The following is a 21,459-nucleotide window of genomic DNA, read 5'->3' on the forward strand; positions in this document are numbered from 1 at the left end:
GATCTCACACTGGCAAGATGATTAATTCATGTCGGTGCTACTCTGACACTGCAAGGCTTTCTGTATTTAGACATAGTGCATGGTTTGGTCTGCTGCAGCCAGGGTGTTCAATTCTAGGGAATGGTAGAACCAGCTCTTTAAGCCAAAAAAGTACTGATGCTGCAGGACTTGCAGCTGGTAGGCTCATAGGCCTGAGGGACAGAGGGAGCCAGAACACTATACACTTGGCCCTGGCCTCTGAATGTTTCAAAATCCATGTCAACCTTATGTATATTTCCTCATTCTAGTAACCAACCAAAATAACCTTAGTCCCAACATCATACTCCACCACTACACTACACTCCCCCTCTTTACACTCTGGACAGGTATTCCTCTGCTTAAAGCATTATAAATGTAGCAAAACCGTAACATTTCAGAGCATTGTGCAAAATAAAATGTAAAGGTAAAATTTCCTTTTGTGTGTCAGTTCCACTGCATGAAATGTTTGTGAAAGAAAACTAGATGTTTATTGGTGGTCCTGTTTAAAAACAAAACAAAGGGTTCTTTGGTATCATGCAGTTATCTGCCTTCTGATGTGCAGCAAAGCAAAAAGCGGATCAGATAACATCCATGACAAAACACAGTAGTAGTATTTAGGCACATACCCTCAGTGGCTCTTTAAGTCAACTCCCTTCTGGGCTAGACTAACTAGGAAATGTAACACACTGTAAAGACCAGATCAAAGACATTAATGGCATTAGTATTTAAAAGCAGCACAGTTCATGCCTGAAATACAATGCATGCCTCAACTATGATGCAAGCATATTTCTATGGAAGGCTCATTCAAATCATAATCCACTCAATTTCTAAATTGTAGAGATGGGACTAATGTATTATACATTTTTTGTTCTAGAAAAGCAAGTGGCCATTTCATTAATTTACATGTCAATATTTACCAATAGAAACCAGCTAATAGACTACCAATGTGCACAATCTCCTTTTTCCTATCACTGTTCAATCTCATCCTGTTCTCTCAGATCATTTGTGTGTCACACACACATTTATAAATTATATTATAAGCTGTGTGACTCTTACACTGTACAAGGCATTGCAAGAGATCGGGCGTTGGTTGTTACTGTAATATTGACAGCAACAGCAAGCACAATTGTAGCCTTCCTTATCCTAGATCCCACTAATTGGCTGTCCACAAAGCCAGTCATAGGGTGACCAGATGTCCCGATTTTTGGGTCTTTTTCTTATATAGGCTCCTATTACCGCCCCCCCCCCCCACACCCATCCTGATTTTTCACACTTACTTCTCTGGCCACCCTAACCTGTCATGATTTGGAGATATCAGATGTATGGGTTGAGAGAGAAGCTCACATGCTCATTCAACCTTTGCTGAGACTGCCAGAGTTGGGACTACTGGCAACTGGAGTGAGATTGTCAATGAAATCTTGTCTGTGAGCCAGAAGTAAGTGGCTGAATAGGAAGTGTGTCTCCAGGATGGGTTTCTTGTAATTCATATTAGGGAAGGAATCTTTTATGTCCTTGGTTCTAGAATGCTGGAATAAGGAGCACATTCAGACTCCTTCTACAGCTAATTGCTTGACATAAAACCTAATCTCTGTGTGGATCTGTAAAGGAAATACATTGAGAGCAAAAGTTCAAGTTAAGTAAATATTTTTGCTATTATCTGAAAAATGGCTCATCTAGCAGCACAGGGCCCTTCTAACACCATGGTGGGACACTGATTTAGCCTTGACCCAAAGGGAAGAGTGACACCTATTGCATCACCACACCACACCCCTTTTGCACCAGCTAATTCTTCATGATAGATCTCCCTATGCAAGCTACTCTCTATTTCACTGTATGTTGTTGAAATAGAGATGTCTTCCATAATCTGAGGGAAGTAATTACTGTAATTTGTTTTTCAAGATTCTAATTGTACATGAAGAATGCCAGTTTCTCTTCATGATGGATGAACATATTTCAAATGTAGATAATTACATCTTTTTATTTGAGCTGCCAGCCTAGACACTTCCAATTTGTGATGTAATTGCTAAACTTATTTTTGTCTCTAATTGGAGTGGTTCTGGCAATACCCCAATTGGTATATTTAGCCAGCCACTACTAAATTGCTTTAAATACAGTTCACTCTTGCTGTCACTGTCATTGTGGTTATTAGCATGAGATATATTCTTTAGATGAGTATCTTGTCACAGACATTTTGGATCAAGATAGGGACACTAAATGGTATATGTAAAATAAATGCATCAAAATGAAGCCTGCTGTATGTAGTTCATGACCATGTAGAAGCAAAAAGTCAAGTTCAGCTATCAATTCCATTTGTGTTGAAATTGAATTTATGCATATCTGCCTTAGTGTGGCTTGGGAGAGACTTTTTTTTTTCAATATATTCTCATAGTTGTGGCTATATAACACCTACCAACTCTAGGTGACTATCTTAGCCTTAAATGCAAAGATTGTGCTTACCGTGAGACTCCTGCCATTTGTTAGGAACTAAAGAACTTCAGTTCTTGTTTTAATGCCTACCTTTGTTACTGAAGAAAGAATGGATGGTAGTGGGCTGAAATAGTTATCTCTACTGGCCCATCAAGTCAACAGTTCTGGAGGCTACTGCCTAGATCGGTGGCCAAGAGGAGGAGGCAAGAGAGAAATCATACAATAACCAGATCACCTATGAGAGACTAATGAATGTAATTGTTCTTTGGTTTTTCTCTACTGGTGTTTATTTCTTGGCCATTAGAATGAATGAAATGTTGTACTGATGATTAATAGTATGAATGAAGTCATGGTATTGTAAGTGATAAAAGAATCAGATGTGTGTTTTCAGTTCCAGTCTAATAAAATATGTCCAACTGAGAAGATCAAGATCTTCCAGTGGGAAAACAGAAGCAGTTTATAATTAGTTTTACATTAAAAAAAAATTACTCAGACAATAATGCAATAGGAAACACAGAAATGCTAAAACGGTCTTTCAGCTTCAAAAGATTTAATGTTTTCTTTAGAGTTTGCAATCACTTCACAGTAGCTCTGGATATTTGTACCTATAGGAAAATCCACATTACATATGATCTACTTTATTAATCCAAGGAGGAAAACTAAAGTATCACAGTAAAAGCACCCTCCTTCACTTATGCTATTCTTTGAGAGGCCTGCAGCCAAAAAGCCTGAGACAATACGTGTCCTGATGGTCAAGTATTTTTGGATGATCAAATGAAGAGAGAATTTGAGACCTGTGATGGAAAATGCCTTGTCACTAGTCACATCCATGGTAAACAGGGTGCTGCAAATAAGTGTCTTCACTGATGACAATTGATGTGCTGTAAGGAGAGAGCAGCTCGCTTAGGTCATCAGGACTTCAACCATTTTGCACTTAAGAGCTCAAGACCAATACTTTCAATGCTGAAAGCAGAGTTTTGGAGGTAGTGAAGTGGAAGCAGTATTCTAAAGCATTTAATGTATTGGCAACAATATTAAAAGTTCTTGCTGCCTATGGTGAAAACTAGAGCTGACATGATTTTCACTACCCTCACACACACACACCAAAAGGAGGAGGGAGAGAGTGTTTCTTTCTTTAAAATTTCCTTTGAAATTTGGGTTTAGCAAAAAAAATTGAACCCCAAAATTTCAGTTTTCAGTAACTAAAATGCGAAAGTCTTTAGTTAAAGAAGTGAAAAACATCCAGTTTTCACTTGCCAGAACTGCAATATTTATTTAAATGGACTATTTTGTGGGAGTGGGAAGAGGGGGGATCCATTTAATCAAAAAGAAAAGAAAAAAACAATTTTTTAACCTGTCCTACTAAAAACCACTATGGATGCTGTGTCATCGTCACCATTTTTGTTCAATTTAGCATAATTTAACATTACATTTTTACCTGATGAATACGAGCTATTGACTTTGTGGGGCTACTGTGTGTGTGTTCCATCTTTAGATGTCTTAATAAGGTACAGGACAAGGTAGATGTGGTTGTGGCAAATAGCTACAAGTGTAACTCCTGGATAAAAATTCCCCCATACAGTACGTTGGCAGATACATGAAATTTCTTTGATTTAGTTGTGTTTTCTTATCTGCTGCTGGAGGTGAGCCCCAGATTGCTGTAGCATATCCATGTAAGACCTAATGTGGTCCCTAAAAAAGAAGAAATAAATCATATTAGGAAGACTCTGCTGAATTAATTCAAAGCTGTCTTTTTTTTAATATGGAACTGTGGGTAACACATTGATATTCTCGAGTTTCACAATTTCAATATCTGTTCTCTCATGTGCATACCTAAAAGCATCAGAAGTTGTGTAGCATTTGCAGTGTACCAGGCACTTAAACAGAGATCAACTTAAATTCCTGCCCTACAGAGATCACAGTTTAAGATTAACATCCATTGAAGTCATTAGAAAGAGTTCAGTGAGAACATGCTTAAAAGAGTTTACAATCTAAAATATGGGTTCTGCCTGCACATAACATAGTCCCATCAATGTATTGGTCTGTTTGTATAGACATAGGCGGCAGGTTTGTATAATTTGATATAAAATGAAGCTACAACGCATCAGTGCCACAAGATTACAAGGTTGGAGAAGGACAAGGAGCAGGGGGTTGGATGGGGCAGAGGTTCGGAGGGGCAGTCAGGGTACTGGCAGCAATTGGTTAGGCTTGGGTGTCCAGGGGGTTTTTCAGGGGACAGGTAGGGGGTGGGGTCTCAGGAGGGCAGTTGGGGACAAGGAGAAGGAGAGATAGGGGCTGGGGGGTCAAGGGGGACAGGGGGGCAGTTGTCTGGGAGGGGTAATGGGGGACAAGGACCAGTGGTGCTTAGGGGGGGGGGGGTCGGGGGCAAAATCAGCAGCCAGGGCTGGGATTCAAAGGGCTCTGAGCTGCTGGCAGCCACTGGGATTCAAAGATTCTGCTCTCTGGGCGCAGCCCAGAGCCCTCTGATTCGGCTGGGATTTAAAGATCTCTGGCCAGAGCCCTCTGATTATTTAAAGGGCTCTGGGCTGCCTGCACAACCGGGAGCCCAGAGCCTTTAATCCCAGCTGCAGCCGGGAATCAGAGGGCTCTGGGCTTCCTCTGATTGCTGGGATTTAAAGGGCTCTGGGCAGCCTGGCGGGCGCGGCAGCGGCAGGGGGGCGCTCCAAGCAGGGGAGAAAAAACATTGGTGGGGCAGAGCCCCTGCTTGGGATTTATTCATGGGGCTAAAGCCCCAGAGCCCCATATAAGTCGGCGCCTATGTGTATAGAGTGTGTCTTTTAAGGTTCATAGGAATTGCCATACCACTGGACTCATGTGGCGTACCTAGTCCTGTATCTTGCTGAACATCACCCAGTATCATAAGATTCAAAGGCGCATGCAAGTAGTAGACAATTATGATTAGGGCCCTACCAAATTCATGGCCATGAAAAACTCATCACGGACCCTGAAATCTGGTCTCCTCCCATGAAATCTGGTCTTTTATGTGCTTTTACTCTATACTATACAGATTTCACAGGGAAGACCAGCATTTCTCAAATTGGGGGTCCTGACCCAATAGGGAGTTGCAGGAGAGTCAAGGTTATTTTAGAGGGGTCATGGTATTGCTACCCTTACTTCTGCACTGCCTTCAGAGCTGGCAGGCCAGAGAGTGGTGTCTGTTCACTGAGCTCCCAGCACTGAAGGCAGAGCCCTGCCAGCAGCAGCATGGAAGTAAAGGAGGCAATACCATACCATGCCTTCTGAACTGCTGCCTTCAGAGCTGGGTGGCCAGAGAGTGGCGGTTGCTGACTAAGGGCCCAGCTCTGCAGCTCAGGACTAAACCCTGGTCTACATTGGAGGAGTGGAGGGTGTCGATCTAAGTTACACAACTTCAGCTACGTGAATAACGTAGCTGATGTCGACGTACTTAGATCAACTTACCATGGTGTCTTCACCGCGGTGAGTCGACTGCTGCCGCTCCGCCGTCGACTCTGCCTGCACCTTTCACCGAGCTGGAGTACAGGAGTCGACGGGAGAGCGCATGGGGGTCGATTTATCATGTCTAGACTAGACACAATAAATCGATCCCTGCTGGATCGATCCCCACCCGCCAATCCGGTGGGTAGTGAAGACATACCCTAAAGGTAGCAAGACCATACCATGCCATCCTTTCTTCCGCACTGCTGCTGGTGACAGCTCTGCCTTCAGAGTTCAGCTCCCAGGAGTCACCATTCTCCAGCTGTCCAGCTCTGAAGGCAGCACCACCAGCAGCAGCAGTGCAGAAGTAAGGGTAGTAGTACCGCAAACCCCCACCCCCACAATAACTTCGTGACCCCCCCCCCCAATCCTTTTAGGGTCAGGACCCCTACAATTATAACACCCTGAAATTTCAGATTTAAGTAGCTGAAATAATTACATTTATGAATTTTTAAATCCTGTGACAGTGAAATTGACCAAAATGGACCATGAATTTGGTAGGGCCCTACTTATGATTAGAGCTAGTCAGGAACTTCCCATCTGAATGATTTTCCAACACTAAAGGCCCTTTTCACACATTCAGTTTTCCACAGGAAAACAGATTTTTCTCTGTTCCCGATCAGGAAAATTGAAATGACTCTGCCCCACTTGTCTCTCTGGAAGACTCTGGTCAATTTTGCTTTCTGCCTGCAGGAAGGAAATGAAATTGATAAAAGCCTTTCTGAAAGGCAGCTGGGAAGCTTCAAAAATTCTGTTTTGTTTCTCCCTAAATGGAACTTTGTGGAAATTCCTTCTTGTGAAATGTTTTTGTGACTTTTGTTCCAACTTGTTCCAAAATAAATAAATAAATGCAAAAAAGGGAGGAATTTCCATTTTTCAGCCAGCTTTAGTTATGACTAGCCTGCCCTCAGAGTAGATTTCTTCCTAATGATTTGAGCCCTGATTTTGGAGGGTTTAAGCTTTTATTAAAAATCAAAGTGTTTTTGTTTCTTATAGCATTTGTCCCTATTCAGTGCTTGGGGTCCAGTTGTGCTAAGCATGTTACAAACACATGTGAAGATACATCAAAATAGTGACAGAACTGGAAATAGAGCAATAGAATTCCCACCCAGCCTCCATTTTTTCTTTCCCACCACCATAACACATCTGCCCATGTCGTCTTTTAATATTAAAAAGTCTAGAAGATAGGCCACATGACTAAATTGGAGACAGGGATTATATTCCTTCCTGTGTCCGTGACCTTGAGCAAATCGCTTCACTTCTCAGTGCCTCCACTTTCCTAAATGGGATTAAAACTACCTCCTTTGTAAAGGGCTGTGACATCTACCCTTGAAAAGCAATCTGTACAAGTAAAGCATTTATTCTTGTAGTACTATACATGTCAAACGTCATTGTTATTTAGAGACTGTTCCTTACATTTACTGTAGTCACTAAAAAAAAATGAAGTGTTCATCTTAACATTCTCCTCAAAATTTTCATATGACAACTTGAGACACTGGACTTATTGCATGTAATTACCAATCTGTAAATATGTCCATGTCTATCTTTTTCTCCATTTCGATCAATCATGTTTTTATTCTACACTGAATACAATCACACTACTGAAATTTATGCAGGAAAAAACTGTTCCTTCTTCCCTCCTTTCATGTTCTACAATGGGCTGCTTTCTATCAGCATTATCTGAATAGTGTGTGTTGGATCCAAAGTCAGAGGTCACTTCTGCGTACTTTGTTTATTTTATTTCTCAAAGTGTAAACAAAGCCCATACAAAAAGCTCTATGCATTTTAAAACTCCATTAGACTAACAATACCATAATAACCATAATAACCAGCAGCATTGACTCATCATATTTAAACTCAAACAGCCAGTAAAATTAGTAAAGCCCCTTTCACTCCAATTTTCAAAAAGAGTAATTTTCTAATCACATCTCTTGCAATTAAGACATGGGGAAACTCAGTACAGTATAATATTATGCCATTAGGATCCTTTTGTGAGTGCTGTTATCTCCTCCATCAATTATTTATACACACCCTTTTGTTAAGGTAAGTACTGTCTTTAGACAAAACTCACCGGGCAGTGGCAGGATCAAAGGCAAAAGATCCCAAGTCCATGTAGTATTGTGTTGTGGTTCTCAAAGCCATCCATGATTCACTAACCTGAAGTAGAACAAAATGGCTGGTGTTACTGGATTTGATACAACCCCAATAGACTACAGGTCTTTTGGTAGAACCATACCTAACCTGATATGCGAGTCATGTTCAAATAGCTTTTGTAGCATGGCATAAATTGCTCAGATAATTATATAGGAGGACTCAGATGGATCCTAATTCTGAACATTTTAAATCAAGCAGTAAAAGATGCCTGCAAAATCAGCCCACGGGAAAGCTGTGCAACCAGCTATGGATCTGATTATACAACTGTAGCATAGCTTGCTGTTTCAAATTCACACACAATAAATCACAGGCAAACCTGAAGCAAACTTCTGAGTTTTGTACTAAATTGAGTTTTGCCTCCATCCTACCATAAATAAGAGTCCCCTGTAGGGCCTCTGTATATACAGTCCCCTAGGGGGGCGGGAGGGGAGACTGAGGTCAGTACTCTAGCCATGAGATGAGTAAGGCCTGGGTGATCACCTAGAAGTCAGGATGGAGAGGAAAGTCATAGAGTTTAGGGATGTTGGTTCAGAGCTGATGAGATTTGATAACAGCTTAGCTCCCAGAGCAGAAGGAAAGAGAGTTTGAAGAGCACCCGTATTACAAGGCTGGGTGATGGAATACAGGAGAATTGTCAACACAGATTGGAAGCCAGACCGAAAGGAAGGTGCAGATGGTGAATGTAAGCTTGCAGTAGTATTGCCTGTGCCATAGCTGTGGCTAGAAGCCATCTGTTTCCAAGGCTATGAATCCAGCACAGTTTACCAGAACAAGGTTAGTCCGTAGCGAGATGGTGGTGGTGGTGGTGATGGTGGGGAGTTTCACTTTACAAACCCTTTATTTCAAGAGCAAATGTGCCAGATTATACAGGCCAGATCATCATCTAACAACTTTACAATTCTTAGAGGTAGGAATAAGGAAGCTATTGACTATAGTATAAGAGAATGTAACCATGAACTATTCATCCTAGGACTTTTCCAGGAATGAGTTCAGTAATGATGGAATTTTGGTGTCCCTTTAAAAGCCAGTACCATATCTGCAAACAGGCAATCAGAAGGCAACATATATATTTCCAATCTCATACACAGTGCAAAGTTATCAAAAAAATACCTGTTCAGCCAGAGTGTAACCCCATGCATTCTGGCTGTTGCTTGGATCCCAACAATTCTGAGAATATGGTGTTTGTCTTTTAAGTCGTATAAACTCATTTGCTTCTTCTTCAGACACAAATGGTGCTCCCAATACACCTGAAATGGAAGTGGTGCAATGTCATAATGTTTGTGTGTTATTTTAGAATTTACACTTTACATAAATTTGTAATCATGAGTCATTCCTTCACAGAACAATGTTAACCCTAAACCAATGTATTAGAGCTTGTTCAAAAGGAATATTTGAATCCAAATTAGGCCACAAGTTTAGGTTTTTGTAAAAACAAGATTTTACAAACCTACGTCCTGTGGAAGGGTTTCTGCAAGTTTTCATTTAAATCCAAATGGGAGAAGTTATTTAAAAATGAATCATTCCACTTTATTGTGTGTGTAACATAAACAGTCCACCAGGGAGAGTCAGAAAGGGGAATTGCTTAAACTGATCATTATCAATTCTGAGAGAAATAAAAAACATAAAACATAGCTAGCAAAAAGTAATCTAGACTTTACTATCCCTTTTCTTTTTGGTGTGTGAGTGATTTTTGTATTGATTTTCATTAAAAAATAGACAATGAAAAGTACAAAAACATAAATGATTTAAAGCTTGTTTGTTTCCAAATACCACACATTTCACAGGCTAGCCAATAGAATTACACAATGTCACAACATGTCCAAGTTGCAAGACCAGACAATACAAAACTCTTCTTCTCCCTCCATGCCCCTCCTTCCTTCCCTCTTCTACCTTTTCATGTCTTCTACTACCCTTTCTCTTATTACTCTAAGTTATTAGTACTATAGCAAATACATGTGTTCTCTACTCTTACCATCCAGGATGGGCAGGGGTCAGTCACAGGGAGGGGCCCTGATCTCCATCAGTGGTTCCATGGAAGCTACTTGGTGAATGGGCCTAGTTCATAGATGGAGAGGTGTTGTGTTTCTGGACTTGCTCTCAGCTTGTTCTGGGGAGACTTTTCAGTCCCCCCTGTTGCAGATCATCTTCTCTGTGAAATGAGAATTCCTCTCAACAAGAGGTGTTCTCTATTTGTCTCATTATTTCCACCGTATGTCTGGTCTACATCTAAAAATTAGCTCAACCTAGCTATTGCTTAGAGCTGTGAAAAATTTTGTACCCTATGAAACAGAGTTAGGTCATCCTAACTGTAAGGTGATGGAGTCACCTGTGAACTGGAACCTGATTAAACCCCATGGGTTGATGAGTCATGCTTGTGGTAGGCTCCAACCAATCCACAAGTCAGGTGCTAGTCTAGTGAATGCAGGGAAGGTATATAAGCCTCACAGGAGAAAGAGCAGCTCAGTCTGCTCAATGTCACTTCAAGGCTTCAGACTCTCCCCTGTCTGATAGTGGTAACAGACTCCACATGCCTTAGCCTGCTCCAGCCTTGCTCTTACTCTGGTCTTGCTCCAGCCCCACTCCGGACTCCTGATTCTGGCTCTAAACCCTGGTTCCAACCATAGGCCCAACTGCCATGGCTCTGACCATCCCCATCAGTTTCTCACACTAACCCCCACTGTAGATGCAGCTAGGTCAGTGAAAGAATTCTTCCATTGATCCAGCTCCCACCTATTGAAGAGATGTATTAACTACATAGACGGAAAAACCCTTTCCATTGATGTGGGATGCATCTACACTAGAGTGGTGCAGCTGCAGTGTTGTAGTTGTGCTGCTGTAGTGTAGACATACCCTTAATATAGTAAAAGGTTTTCCCTTTCCCTCTGCAACCTTAACTTCAGATCTTATGGTTTGTGTATACAAAAAAGTTGCAGTTTAATTTAAATTGTTATTTTAAACCAGTGTAGTTAAACTTGTAGAAACTTGTGTGGACACTCTTGGTTTAAAAACTGAAATAAAAAAGTCACTCAAACTGAAATAAGTGTGTCCATACACAGGATTGCCCCCATTTTAGCTAAACTGGTTTAAAACAACACTTTATATTAAACTGGTGCAACTTCTGTGTTTATACAAGACTATAGATTCAAGCAGAGTTCTGTACTCTTTGCACATTGCATCCAGTACTAGGAGTTGTGCAGGCCAAACTATGGAATCACTGACCTCTATCCAACTCCACGGCTTCTACTGAGTTTGTACAGGGAAACTGATTTGAACTTAGTAAACCCTTATGTTGATTATGCACAATAATGGATAGAATCCAGCTCACTCCCTCACAGTTAGCCCAGTAGTGTCCGTTCTGCTGGGCTAACTGGAGTAAAAAGCATTTGTCACTAGCAAGACCATGTACAGGGAACAGATTTGTGGAGTAAAACTGCTGCTTATATTTACAGTGCTGCTGCTTTTCAGATCCAAAAAGCACTTGAAAACTAGACTGGAAAACTGAAGAGAAAATGTCATTGTTCATAAACAGGCTAAAATGGGGCCCAATCTGGCTCTGATCTTCAGATATTGGAATATAAATGTAAAATACTTATAATACTAGATCAAACAATTTTGCTTTGCCAGAAAGATGGACTAGATTTCCTAAAAGGTCTTCTAGCCAACATTTGATATGCTTCTCATGCTTTGCTTGCTCAAACACTAAGTTAACGTGATTAGAAACAGGAAGCAGAAATCCAGTCATCTTCAAATAAAACTACTCTTCGGTTGAACCAACTATACAGATGAGCTAATGCATATTCCATGGCAAATTGTCTTAGTTTTAAGCATAAAATGCTGTTTCTTAGGTGACTAGGAAATAACTAATTACTCCTGGTTTTCTGAAAGCAAGAAAAATTCCACAGAGAAATATTTTCTGCCTTTGTGCATGCAAGTAATACATGGCTGTTTCAGAGTTCAAGAGATTCAAACAAGGCTTTTACCGAGAGTGTAATATTTCTTAGTCAACTTACTATGAGCTTCTATCTAGGCATATATTTTTATTTTTATTTTTTTTCATATTGAACATATTTTGCGAACGTCATTACTATTCTGTGGTGAGATACTTGAACTTTGGTCAAAAATAAACACCATAATGTGCATTGCAGCTAGGGTGACCAGACAGCAAAAGTGAAAAATCAGGACAGGGGATGGGGGCAGGGGCGGCTCTAGGATTTCTGCCGCCCCAAGCAGGGCGGCACGCTGCGGGGGGAGCTCTGGCGGTCACCGGTCCCGCGGCTCCGGTGGACCTCCTGCAGACATGCCTGTGGAGGGTCCGCTGGTCCCGCGGCTCTGGTGGACCTCCCGCAGGCATGCCTGCGGATGCTCCACCAAGGCACGTCTGCGGGAGGTCCACCGGAGCCGCGGGACCAGCGGACCTTCCACAGGCATGCCTGCAGGAGGTCCACCGGAGCCGCCTGCCGCCCTCCTGCGGGATGCTACCCCAAGCGCGCACTTGGCGTGCTGGGGTCTGGAGCCGGCCCTGGATGGGGGGTAATAGGAGCCTCTATACGAAAATGACCCAAAAATTGGGACTGTCCTAATAAAACCGGGATATCTGGTCACCCTAATTGCAGCTATCATAAGACTTAACCTTTTTAATTGAAAAAAATGTAGTTAGTTGGAATCATTGATGTTGCTTAAGTTTTGTTGCCGAAGAGTACTTTGGCCTTGTGACTTCTTGGTGAGTTACAATAAAAAGCATAAACAGAGTAGCTGTAATATTTCTCTTCAAAGAATGAGCATATAATATCTACTTTGTGGGGCAGTGATGTTTTAGCTTGACTCCACTGGTGGCAAGTTCTATGTTTTAAAGGTATTAGCTTAAATTTTTAATGGATACATATTCTTCCTAGACTGCACCAGTAGCCAATGGAAAATACCCTTCCATGAGAAATGTATTCTCATTTTCTCATGCAGAATTAATCTGTGCAAGAATGAGTGGGGCATTTTACTGAGAAATTACATACACAAAAGGAACTTTTTGACTGTTTGTAAACAGACAACTGCATACAATGCTGTTAGAACAAAGAGAAAAGATGGTCTTGTGAGTCAGAAGGTCTGGTTTCCATACCCATTCTGCCTCCTAACACCCTGTATGATCTTAAGACATGTTCCCTAACCTATGCCTCAATTTGTGCTTCTGTAAAATGGGTGTAATTCCTCTCTTCTTGTTGAACAGCTTGATTAATGTTTGTAAAAGAATTTATAATCTCCAAATAAGTATTTTATAGATGCAAGTCTTACCTAACAATTTTCTGCTGTATGCAATTCCAAATCTAGCAGCACTCTTGCACCAAAATTAGAAGAGCAGAATGTTGGCGCATCCAGCTGTGAGCAAGTGTGATGGATAGGGGTCAATTGCTCACAGTGCATAATAGTATCCTTAGGGACACCGAATATTGAAAGTTCCAGTGAAACAAAGATAAGTCAGTGGTAAGAAGGTCAAACAATGTTAGATATGTAAGTTTTTACTCTGTTTCTTTCTTCCCCTCAGGATGAAAATATTATGTAGGAATAATACAGAGTCATGGCCAGAAGGGGAAGATAAGAGGAACATCTTTGAGGAGTGAGCTGCTGTGAGGATTACAGCAGCTTTTACCAGGTTGAGTGTTTGATTCCCTGCATATATCACTCATGTTTTTGGAAGACTTCACTAAATATTCTCACACCTAAAATGAATCTTATTAAAGTCACCAAGTCATGCTTGGTGGCTTAGTTTTTATAATCACTGTCTGAGGCAGAGAGTTTGGTCTTCCCTGGAGATATAAACAATAGTTATCACTATTGTCCCAGTGTCTTCAGAGCATCTCATTGTGGATTAGTGAAAGCTGGCACAAGATTAAATTTGACCGTGAAGAAATGTGACATTCCCCAGGATACAATCTGGACTGCTGAAGAGCTGTGTCCCCTCAATTCTCCAACCTGGGGTCATGGGTGGCAAGTTTGTAAAAATTTTGGTGGGGCCCAGAACCCGCCCCCAACTCCGCCCCCCCAACTCCGCCCCCACCTGCCTAAGGCTCTGGGAGGGGGCTCGGCGGGGGAGGTCTGGGGTGCAGATCCTGGGCTGGGGATTAGGGTGCAGGAAGGGTGCTGGGTGCAGGCTCTGGGCTGGGGCAGGGGGTGGGTGTGCAGGAGGAGGTGAAGGGTGCAGGCTTTGGGATGGAGTTTGGGGTTGGGAAGGGGTGTGTGGGAAGTGGGAGGGAGTTTGGGGATAGGAGGGAGTGCAGGGTGAGGACTGTGGGGCTGAGGATGAGGGGTTCATGATGCAGGAGGGGGCTCAGGGCTAGGGCAGAGGTTTGGAGTGTGGGGTGAGGGCTGGGGATGAGGGGTTCATGATGTGGGGGCGCTCAGGGCTGGGGCTGAAGATTAGGGTGCAGGGGATGAGGGGTTCATGCTGTGGAGGTGCTCAGGGCTGGGGCTGAGGATTAGGGTGCAGGGGGATGAGGGCTCTGGCTGGGGCTGAGGATTAGGGTGCAGGGGATGAGGGGTTCATGATGTGGGGGTGCTCAGGGCTGGGGCTGAGGATTAGGGTGCGGGGGGAATGAGGGCTCTGGCTGGGGCTGAGGGTTTGGGGTTGGAGAGGCTCAGGGTAAGGGCAGCCTGCCTTGCCAGTAGTGGTGAAGGGCAGGCACTAGGACCCTGCGGCAGCAGACAGCAAATCTGCTGGGAGCCCTCCAGGCAGCAGGCAGGGGAGAGGCACGCTGTGTTCTGTCAGGCAGGGACGCAACACAACGCGGCGAAGGGGGGGAAACACACGGAGGGGGGGTGGCAGGCGGGGGCTGGGACCTGCTCCAGGCAGGGTCGCGGCGGCAGGGGGAGACCTACGGTGGCCGGGGCCGATCCAGGCAGGACCGGGGGGGCGGGAAGAGACCCAGCTCCAACTATTGCTGGAGCAGGGCGCCCAGCCCTGAATATTGCTGGGGCCCGGGCCCCACACAAATATATAACCTGCCGCCCATGCCTGGGGTGCCTTTTACATTGCTTTGCTGTGAGAGCTGCCACTCTTGGCCTTTGTCACACACAGCCTCTAGCATGGAAATTACTCCCAGCTGAGTTACATGAGTGCTTCTAGCCAGGCACTCCTGAATTGTATTGCAAAGTGATACCAACAAATTCCCAGTCTCACACTTGTCCCCCAAAATATACGTCCTTGTACAGCTCTTTCCTTCTGGACAACACGAGCTCATAGGAAGTCCATCATTCCGTTAATAGAAAATGATATGCACAAATCCTGTTATCTCAAGAGGAGGTTCCCAAACACTTCAATCCAAACACACACAGGTTTAGATAAACCAAGTTTATCTAACATAGAAAAATGAGTTTTAAGTGATTACAAGTAAGGAGCCATAAAAATCAGAATTGATTACAAAGAAATAAAAGGTAGAACACAAACTAATACCTAACTGAACAAACTAAGTGAATTTAAAGCTACAAGGTTTCTTTCACTACATATTTACAGCAGTCTGGCTGGATCTTTCAACCAGGACCCCTCCCTCAGTTCAATGATGCTCCTTTTGTCTTTCAAATGTTGTTGATGCCATAAGTGGAGATGAGGGGAAAGAGATTATACGTGTCCTCTGTTCCTCATTTTTATTTGTTTTCCTCTGCTTTGAGAATCATCTCCAGCTGGGGTTCAGGGATAGCCAATCTGTTCACACAGGAACTCCCAGCTGTTCCCTTGCCAAGATGTAAATGTCTGGTTCATACCAGTCTTCCTGCCAAATAATGGCCATTTACCTAGGTGATAGTCCATTTGATTCTATTGACACCTGGCTGAGGCATCACTTTTCCTTTTGTCTCTGGTTTGGGCTGCTTCTCCAGATTTGGAATATGCCTTAGTAACATCATCAATGTTATGTACAATGTTGCCATACATATTTTACCAGGACAATACTGATCAGTGAATGATGAGTTTTCAAATGATACCTCACAAGGCATACTTGGTACAAAATTTATCATAGCTTTGTAAAAGTGGTGAACATAAGAGTACAGTCTGTCACAAGAGAATCTGATTGACTCTTGTCATCTCTGTTCAATTAGTGAATGTGTACTCAATCCAGCCTGGAAGGTCAAAACTTGGCTGTGGAAAGGAAAATTAATTGGATTTAAATACTAGGATGGAATGAACTGAGGCAGGTCAAATATAAAAAGAGGGTAAAATTAACTTGAGTGTAGTTCTTAGTTTAACTTGTGTTTAAACCCTTAACACAAGTCCTGAGTGGGACTTTAAATCTGCTGCACAAGGACAGATTTCAGATAATGATTGCCAGCTGAGCACAAATCCCAGGAGTGCACAAAAGAGAGTTCCTTTTGTTCACCTGGTGGAACTCCAGGCTAGAAGGATCCCAGTACAACTATCGTAATATAAGGAAAGATTTAAGAATAGGTGCTTAAAGTTCAACTCCTGAGCCTTGTTGCACACCTATATAGATGGTGTGATTTTTCTGAAGTGCTGAGCAATAGGAGCTGCTGTGTGCTTAACACTCATGGAAAAATCACCATCTATATCCATGTCTAATTATGGACCTGGGATCCAAACTTTACCCACTCTTGAAAATCTTGACTATATGGGATGCAGCTCCCAGATCTTAAGTCAGCACTAGTATTTCACTACTAATTGGCAAGCTTTGACAATTGGGACTATATCTATCCCTTATGCAACTCCACTGAAGTATAGGATTTATTTTGACCATTGATATTTACCCCATACATTTTAATCTTTAAAACAATGTGTCAGAGGGTAGCAATGTTTCAGTAATTGGTTTCCATGCACATTAGCAAATAAAGCTACTTTTTCTTCCCTTGTTTTCTGATTTTTTCCCCCTTGTTTTTGCATGTCCGCCATTATTTCAAAACCCATAAGTAATTATGTACAGCAGTAGAACTTTAAAATTTGTAAAGTCTGCAGTTGCTATGGAGCCAATTCTTCTCCTTTTGCGTAATGTTTCTTTTAACCATCAGCTTTGAATGTGCCTGGTCAGAATGTCAGATTTAAAAAGCAGACTTGTCTGTGATATCAGATATTCAAGCTAGCACTACCTGGATTACAGCTGAACTCTCAACCTCTGACCCTTTGGTCCTGTTAACGTTGCTGATATTGACGTGTTGAGTACTTTGAAAAGGTAAACTGAATGCTGCTGCTTAGGGTTATTCCCTAAAGTTAGAAATGAGCCAAAACCATGTCAGAATCTCAGCTTCAAATATTGCCCCCCTCCCCCTCTGCCACCCCAACACACACACACACACACAAAACGTACTGAAGATTCAAGAATGTGGACCAGAATTTTGCAGCTTCAAACCCATTGCGATTTGAAATCTGTTTCAGTTGTCCTAATCAGAATAATTCATTTCATACTATGTGCTAGACACATTCATGACAAACATGAGATGGGGTTTGATAATGCTCTGCAGAGTCAAGAGAAATCTGGATTTGATTCTTATCTGTAGTCATTGTCAATTCCTCTGAAAGTTTCTGAGGGCTGGGAGCAGTATACTGAGTCCTTTGGAGAAATATAGAAATTGCTGCTTTGGTAAGAGTTTAGCTCAGCTACATTAACTATGAGCGATCATGTGAAACTTCACAGAGATCAAAACTTGCTGATTGGACATGACCCTTTTCAGGTACAGGAAGAGGGCTGCTATGAGATGCATTTTAGATTTCCACAGATTGCCTTTGAGATGCATGTTATGCTCCCTATGTTATAAGTTGTGATTTGAGATCACTGATCAAGTCAAAAGATATAAAACTAAGTTTTGATTTGACGTATTGTAAAATTGGTAACTTGTAAACATTTGAAATATAAACCTCATAAAATATAACCCTAGGCCAAAATATTTGTATTTGGATGTAGGCCCTTATATCAAGATTGAAGAATCTAAATAACCAAATAATTCACTTGGAGCTGTGGATACTCAGCAGCTCCGAAATACTGGCCATTTCTTGTTAGGTAACTAAACATGGGTAAAGGAACTCAAATTTCAAAGTTTTGGCCCTATTTGTTTGCCTTTATAGTTCTAACTATGGCAGCCTCCTTTACTTTTGTCCTATTCTTGACTTTTCCAGCATCAGGTCACACAATAACTCTGTGGTAGAACCAAGACTAAACCCAAGGTTTCAATCACTATATAACACACTTCCCAAAGCGGGGGAGGGAGACTGGTGCTGCTGGAGGTCATTTGGAAGGATGGTGAAGTGTAAGGTTCTAACCAGCAGATCCTGTGGGGCATGTTTTAATCCTCACTGCCTTGATTTTTACTGAAAGACCCTTCGTAGCTAATGAATGGCTGAGTACATAACCAATGATCAAAAGGGGCTGTAAGAGCCTATTAATATTAGTTGTAAGGAAAGCCTGAAAAGAGCACAAGTAAGGGGGTTGTGAAAGATGGAAAGGAAAATGAGATAGGGAGAAACAGCATTTCTCAAAAATTAATATCATGATACTTTATTGCTCAGAGCTAAACTGAATGTAGGTTTTGTGGTGGGCTTTAATGAGGGTAAGTGCAGTGCAGGTAGAGGGAACAGCACCCATGAAAGGTGTAAGTCCCTCTACTCAACCAACACCTGTTGTAAAGTTTGATTAAGAGGAGGACTAAGTGCAGAGCAGACCAGACAAGTGGAATGGGTGAGGTCCTATCAAATCTTGGAAAGCAAGGCCTCTAGGTGCCCCTTCCCACACCTCACATGCAGAGAGAGTCACAACATTGCCAACATATCCACTAGGGATGGGGAACATGCAGCATATTCCTCCTGTTCCCCGCACTATGGAGCACTGCTTCAGTAAGTCCATGCATCCAAGGGGCTTTGCAGGAGAGACAAGGGGCTTGGCCAAAACAGCAGTGGGAGGAGTTAATAAATAGTCTCACTTTGTAACAAGTTTCCCCTTCACCACAAATCTTGTTTTTAATTATTGCTCCCCCTCTGCCAGATGTTTGGTGTGTCTCTCTAGGCCTTTCAAGAAGAAAAATTGGTCTCAGCCAGGACTAGAATCCATATTTAGTTCATGAGTCATGAGGTGATTAATTAGTTCATGTTTCCTAAGTGTTATGTTTTGGTTAAGTTGGAACAAGTCACAATGGCACAGTTTCTTTATTGTCATTAGATACAGTCGGTTGCATGAGGTTCCTGGATCAACACTTTCAAAAATACTTGGTTTGGCAGTCAATACATTCACATGCAGGGGAACACCTCTTTATGTAAGGGATTAGCATAAATCTACTGTTATATCTGGTTACTGACTGTAGAACACAGCAGTCTTAAAGCATGTACGATAATTATGGTACTAGTTTGGGTTTAGGTGAAAAGTGCTTCTCTTAGCCATAGTGACATTTCACTGCAACTACAGTTCAACTTCAGACATTTTCAAAAATGATTAACGACTTTGGGTGCCCAATTTCAGATACCTTTTAAGGGTCTAACATTCAGAAAGTGGTGAGTATCTGCCCTCTGAAAACTAGGTGCCCTAAGTTGTTTGAAAAATCATGAGCTTCTTATGTCAAGTTGGACCATGCATGCATATGAGCTATTTGTTTTCTCAATAACTAGTAATAAGGTAAGGTAAGAATAAAGTTTACAGAATTATTTTTTAAAATAATAAGCATTTAGCATTTCACAAACCACGCATTCATCCTCAGAAAACCTCTTCCAGCTATGTAAGCAGTATTATCCCTGTTTTAAAGATGGGAAAGAGGAGAGAGGCTAAATGACTAGCCTAAAGCCATAGACAAGGAGCACAATCAGGATTTTGACTCAGAGATCCTGTTACCTAGTCTTGTGCTCAAGCCACCAGCCCATGCTCTTTCTGCTGTCCCCTTCAGTCTTTTAGAACACCTCTGCTTTAGTACTGCGATGCCTGCAGTACCACTTCTCCTGGCTAACTCTTTCGTATGAAATAAGACAATGACAGAATAACAGTACCAGGTGCTTACCTGTAAGCAACAGAACTGACACAGCAACTTGAACCATTTTAAGAGACATCAAGTGTAGTCTGGAAAACATTCTTCTTGCTTAACTATGGATATTCATGCATTTTGTACTTTGCTATCTTTAGGTTTATAAATCATTCACCAGCTACGTGTACGCAGTTGGTGCAGACAGAGGGCAGGGTACAGTGCTTAGTTCAGATTTGTCTTACGTGCATCTCTTTGTACCCTTTGGACTTTGCAAGCTGGGCTTCTAATATGCCCCAACGGTTATTTTTTACATGTACACATAGATGTAATTTTGTAACATGAAATAGCACATCAAGCTCATTCTGTAAATGTAGCACATGGCAGGGGGCTGCACTTCAGTGTAATATTTTCATAGATTTCAAGGCCAGACGGGACCATTGTGATCATCCTGTCTGACTTCCTGTATAACAGAGACCATAGAACTTCCCCAAAAGAATTCCTAGAACAGATCTTTTAGAAAAACATCCAATCTTAATTAATTACCATCATAGTTAAAAATGTACAGCTTATTTCCAGTCTGAATTTGTCTAGCTTCAGCTTCCAGCCATTGGATGGTGTTATATCCTTCTCTGCTGGATTGAAGAGCCCATGATTAAATATTTGGTCTCTATGTAGCTTACAGACTGTTAAGATCTTTGTTAAGCTAAGCAGATTGAGTTCCTCAAGTCCATCACAAGGCAGGTTTTCTAATCCTTTAATCACTCTCATGGCTCTTCTCTGAACTCTCTTCCCATTTATCAACATCCTTTATGAATTGTGGACACCGGAACTGGACATGGTATTTCAGCAGAAGCTGCACCAGTGCCAAAAACAGGTGAAATAACTCTCCACTCCTCCTTGAGATTCCCCTCTTTATGAGTCCAAGAATCGCATTAACCCTTTTAGCCACAGTGTCTCACTGGGAGCTCATGTTCAGCTGATTATCCACCACAACCCCAAATCTTCTTTGGAGTCACTGCAGTCCAGGATACAGTCCCCCATCCTGTAAGTATAGTCTCCATCCTTTGTTCTTAGATGTAAACGTTTACATTTTGCCATATTAAAATGCATATTGTTTGCTTACACCCAACTTAGCAGGCAGTCCAGGTCTATATAGGGGTCAGTGAGCTGCCCTCTTCACTACTTACCGCTCCCCCAGATTTTGTGTCATCTGCAAACTTTAACAGTGAGTATTTTTTTCTTTCCTAGGTCATGGATAAAAATGTTACTTAGCATTGGCTCACCTGGATAGGAACAGGTGGGACTTGTATAAAACCAGGTAGCTGAGGGCAGAGAGGGCTGCAGTGAGGCGGTCTGCTGTCCCTCTCTCTCAGGCTAGGGAAAGAGAAGGGAGCTTGGCCCAGATGGAAGGGCATGCCCAGAGGAGTGTGGCGAAGGAGCCTGACAGAGGCAATG

The 21,459-nt window shown here is 42.2% G+C and overlaps 2 protein-coding genes across 6 annotated transcripts in view; one reads left to right on the plus strand and one right to left on the minus strand.

Moving 5' to 3' along the window:
• Positions 1-21,459, plus strand: part of MORC1 (MORC family CW-type zinc finger 1) — a 169,986-nt gene that overhangs the window by 17,213 nt on the left and 131,314 nt on the right. For all 5 annotated transcript variants that reach the window (XM_039481931.1, XM_039481924.1, XM_039481940.1 and 2 more), the window contains one exon: positions 13,610-13,717. The gene's annotated coding sequence lies outside the window, so the exon portion shown is untranslated. The remainder of the gene's footprint in view (positions 1-13,609; positions 13,718-21,459) is intronic.
• C1H3orf85 (chromosome 1 C3orf85 homolog) lies at positions 2,988-20,147 on the minus strand. The gene is made up of 4 exons (XM_039481979.1): positions 20,041-20,147; positions 9,187-9,323; positions 7,994-8,079; positions 2,988-4,137 (listed from the first exon to the last, which is right to left on the minus strand). The coding sequence occupies exons 1-4, from the start codon at positions 20,108-20,110 to the stop codon at positions 4,059-4,061; spliced, it is 372 nt and encodes a 123-aa protein (XP_039337913.1). The 5' UTR covers positions 20,111-20,147; the 3' UTR covers positions 2,988-4,058.

This window comes from Mauremys reevesii, linkage group 1 (assembly GCF_016161935.1).
Source record: "Mauremys reevesii isolate NIE-2019 linkage group 1, ASM1616193v1, whole genome shotgun sequence".
Classification (NCBI taxonomy): domain Eukaryota; kingdom Metazoa; phylum Chordata; order Testudines; family Geoemydidae; genus Mauremys; species Mauremys reevesii.

Coding starts and splice junctions, on each gene's coding strand:
- C1H3orf85 (XM_039481979.1), bottom strand. CDS start 20,110: ATGTTTTCCAGACTACACTTGATGTCTCTTAAAATGGTTCAAGTTGCT. Junction 8,080..9,186: donor GTTACACTCTGGCTGAACAG/GTATTTTTTTGA, acceptor GTTCTACTTCAG/GTTAGTGAATCATGGATGGC. Junction 4,138..7,993: donor TTTGATCCTGCCACTGCCCG/GTGAGTTTTGTC, acceptor CTTCTTTTTTAG/GGACCACATTAGGTCTTACA.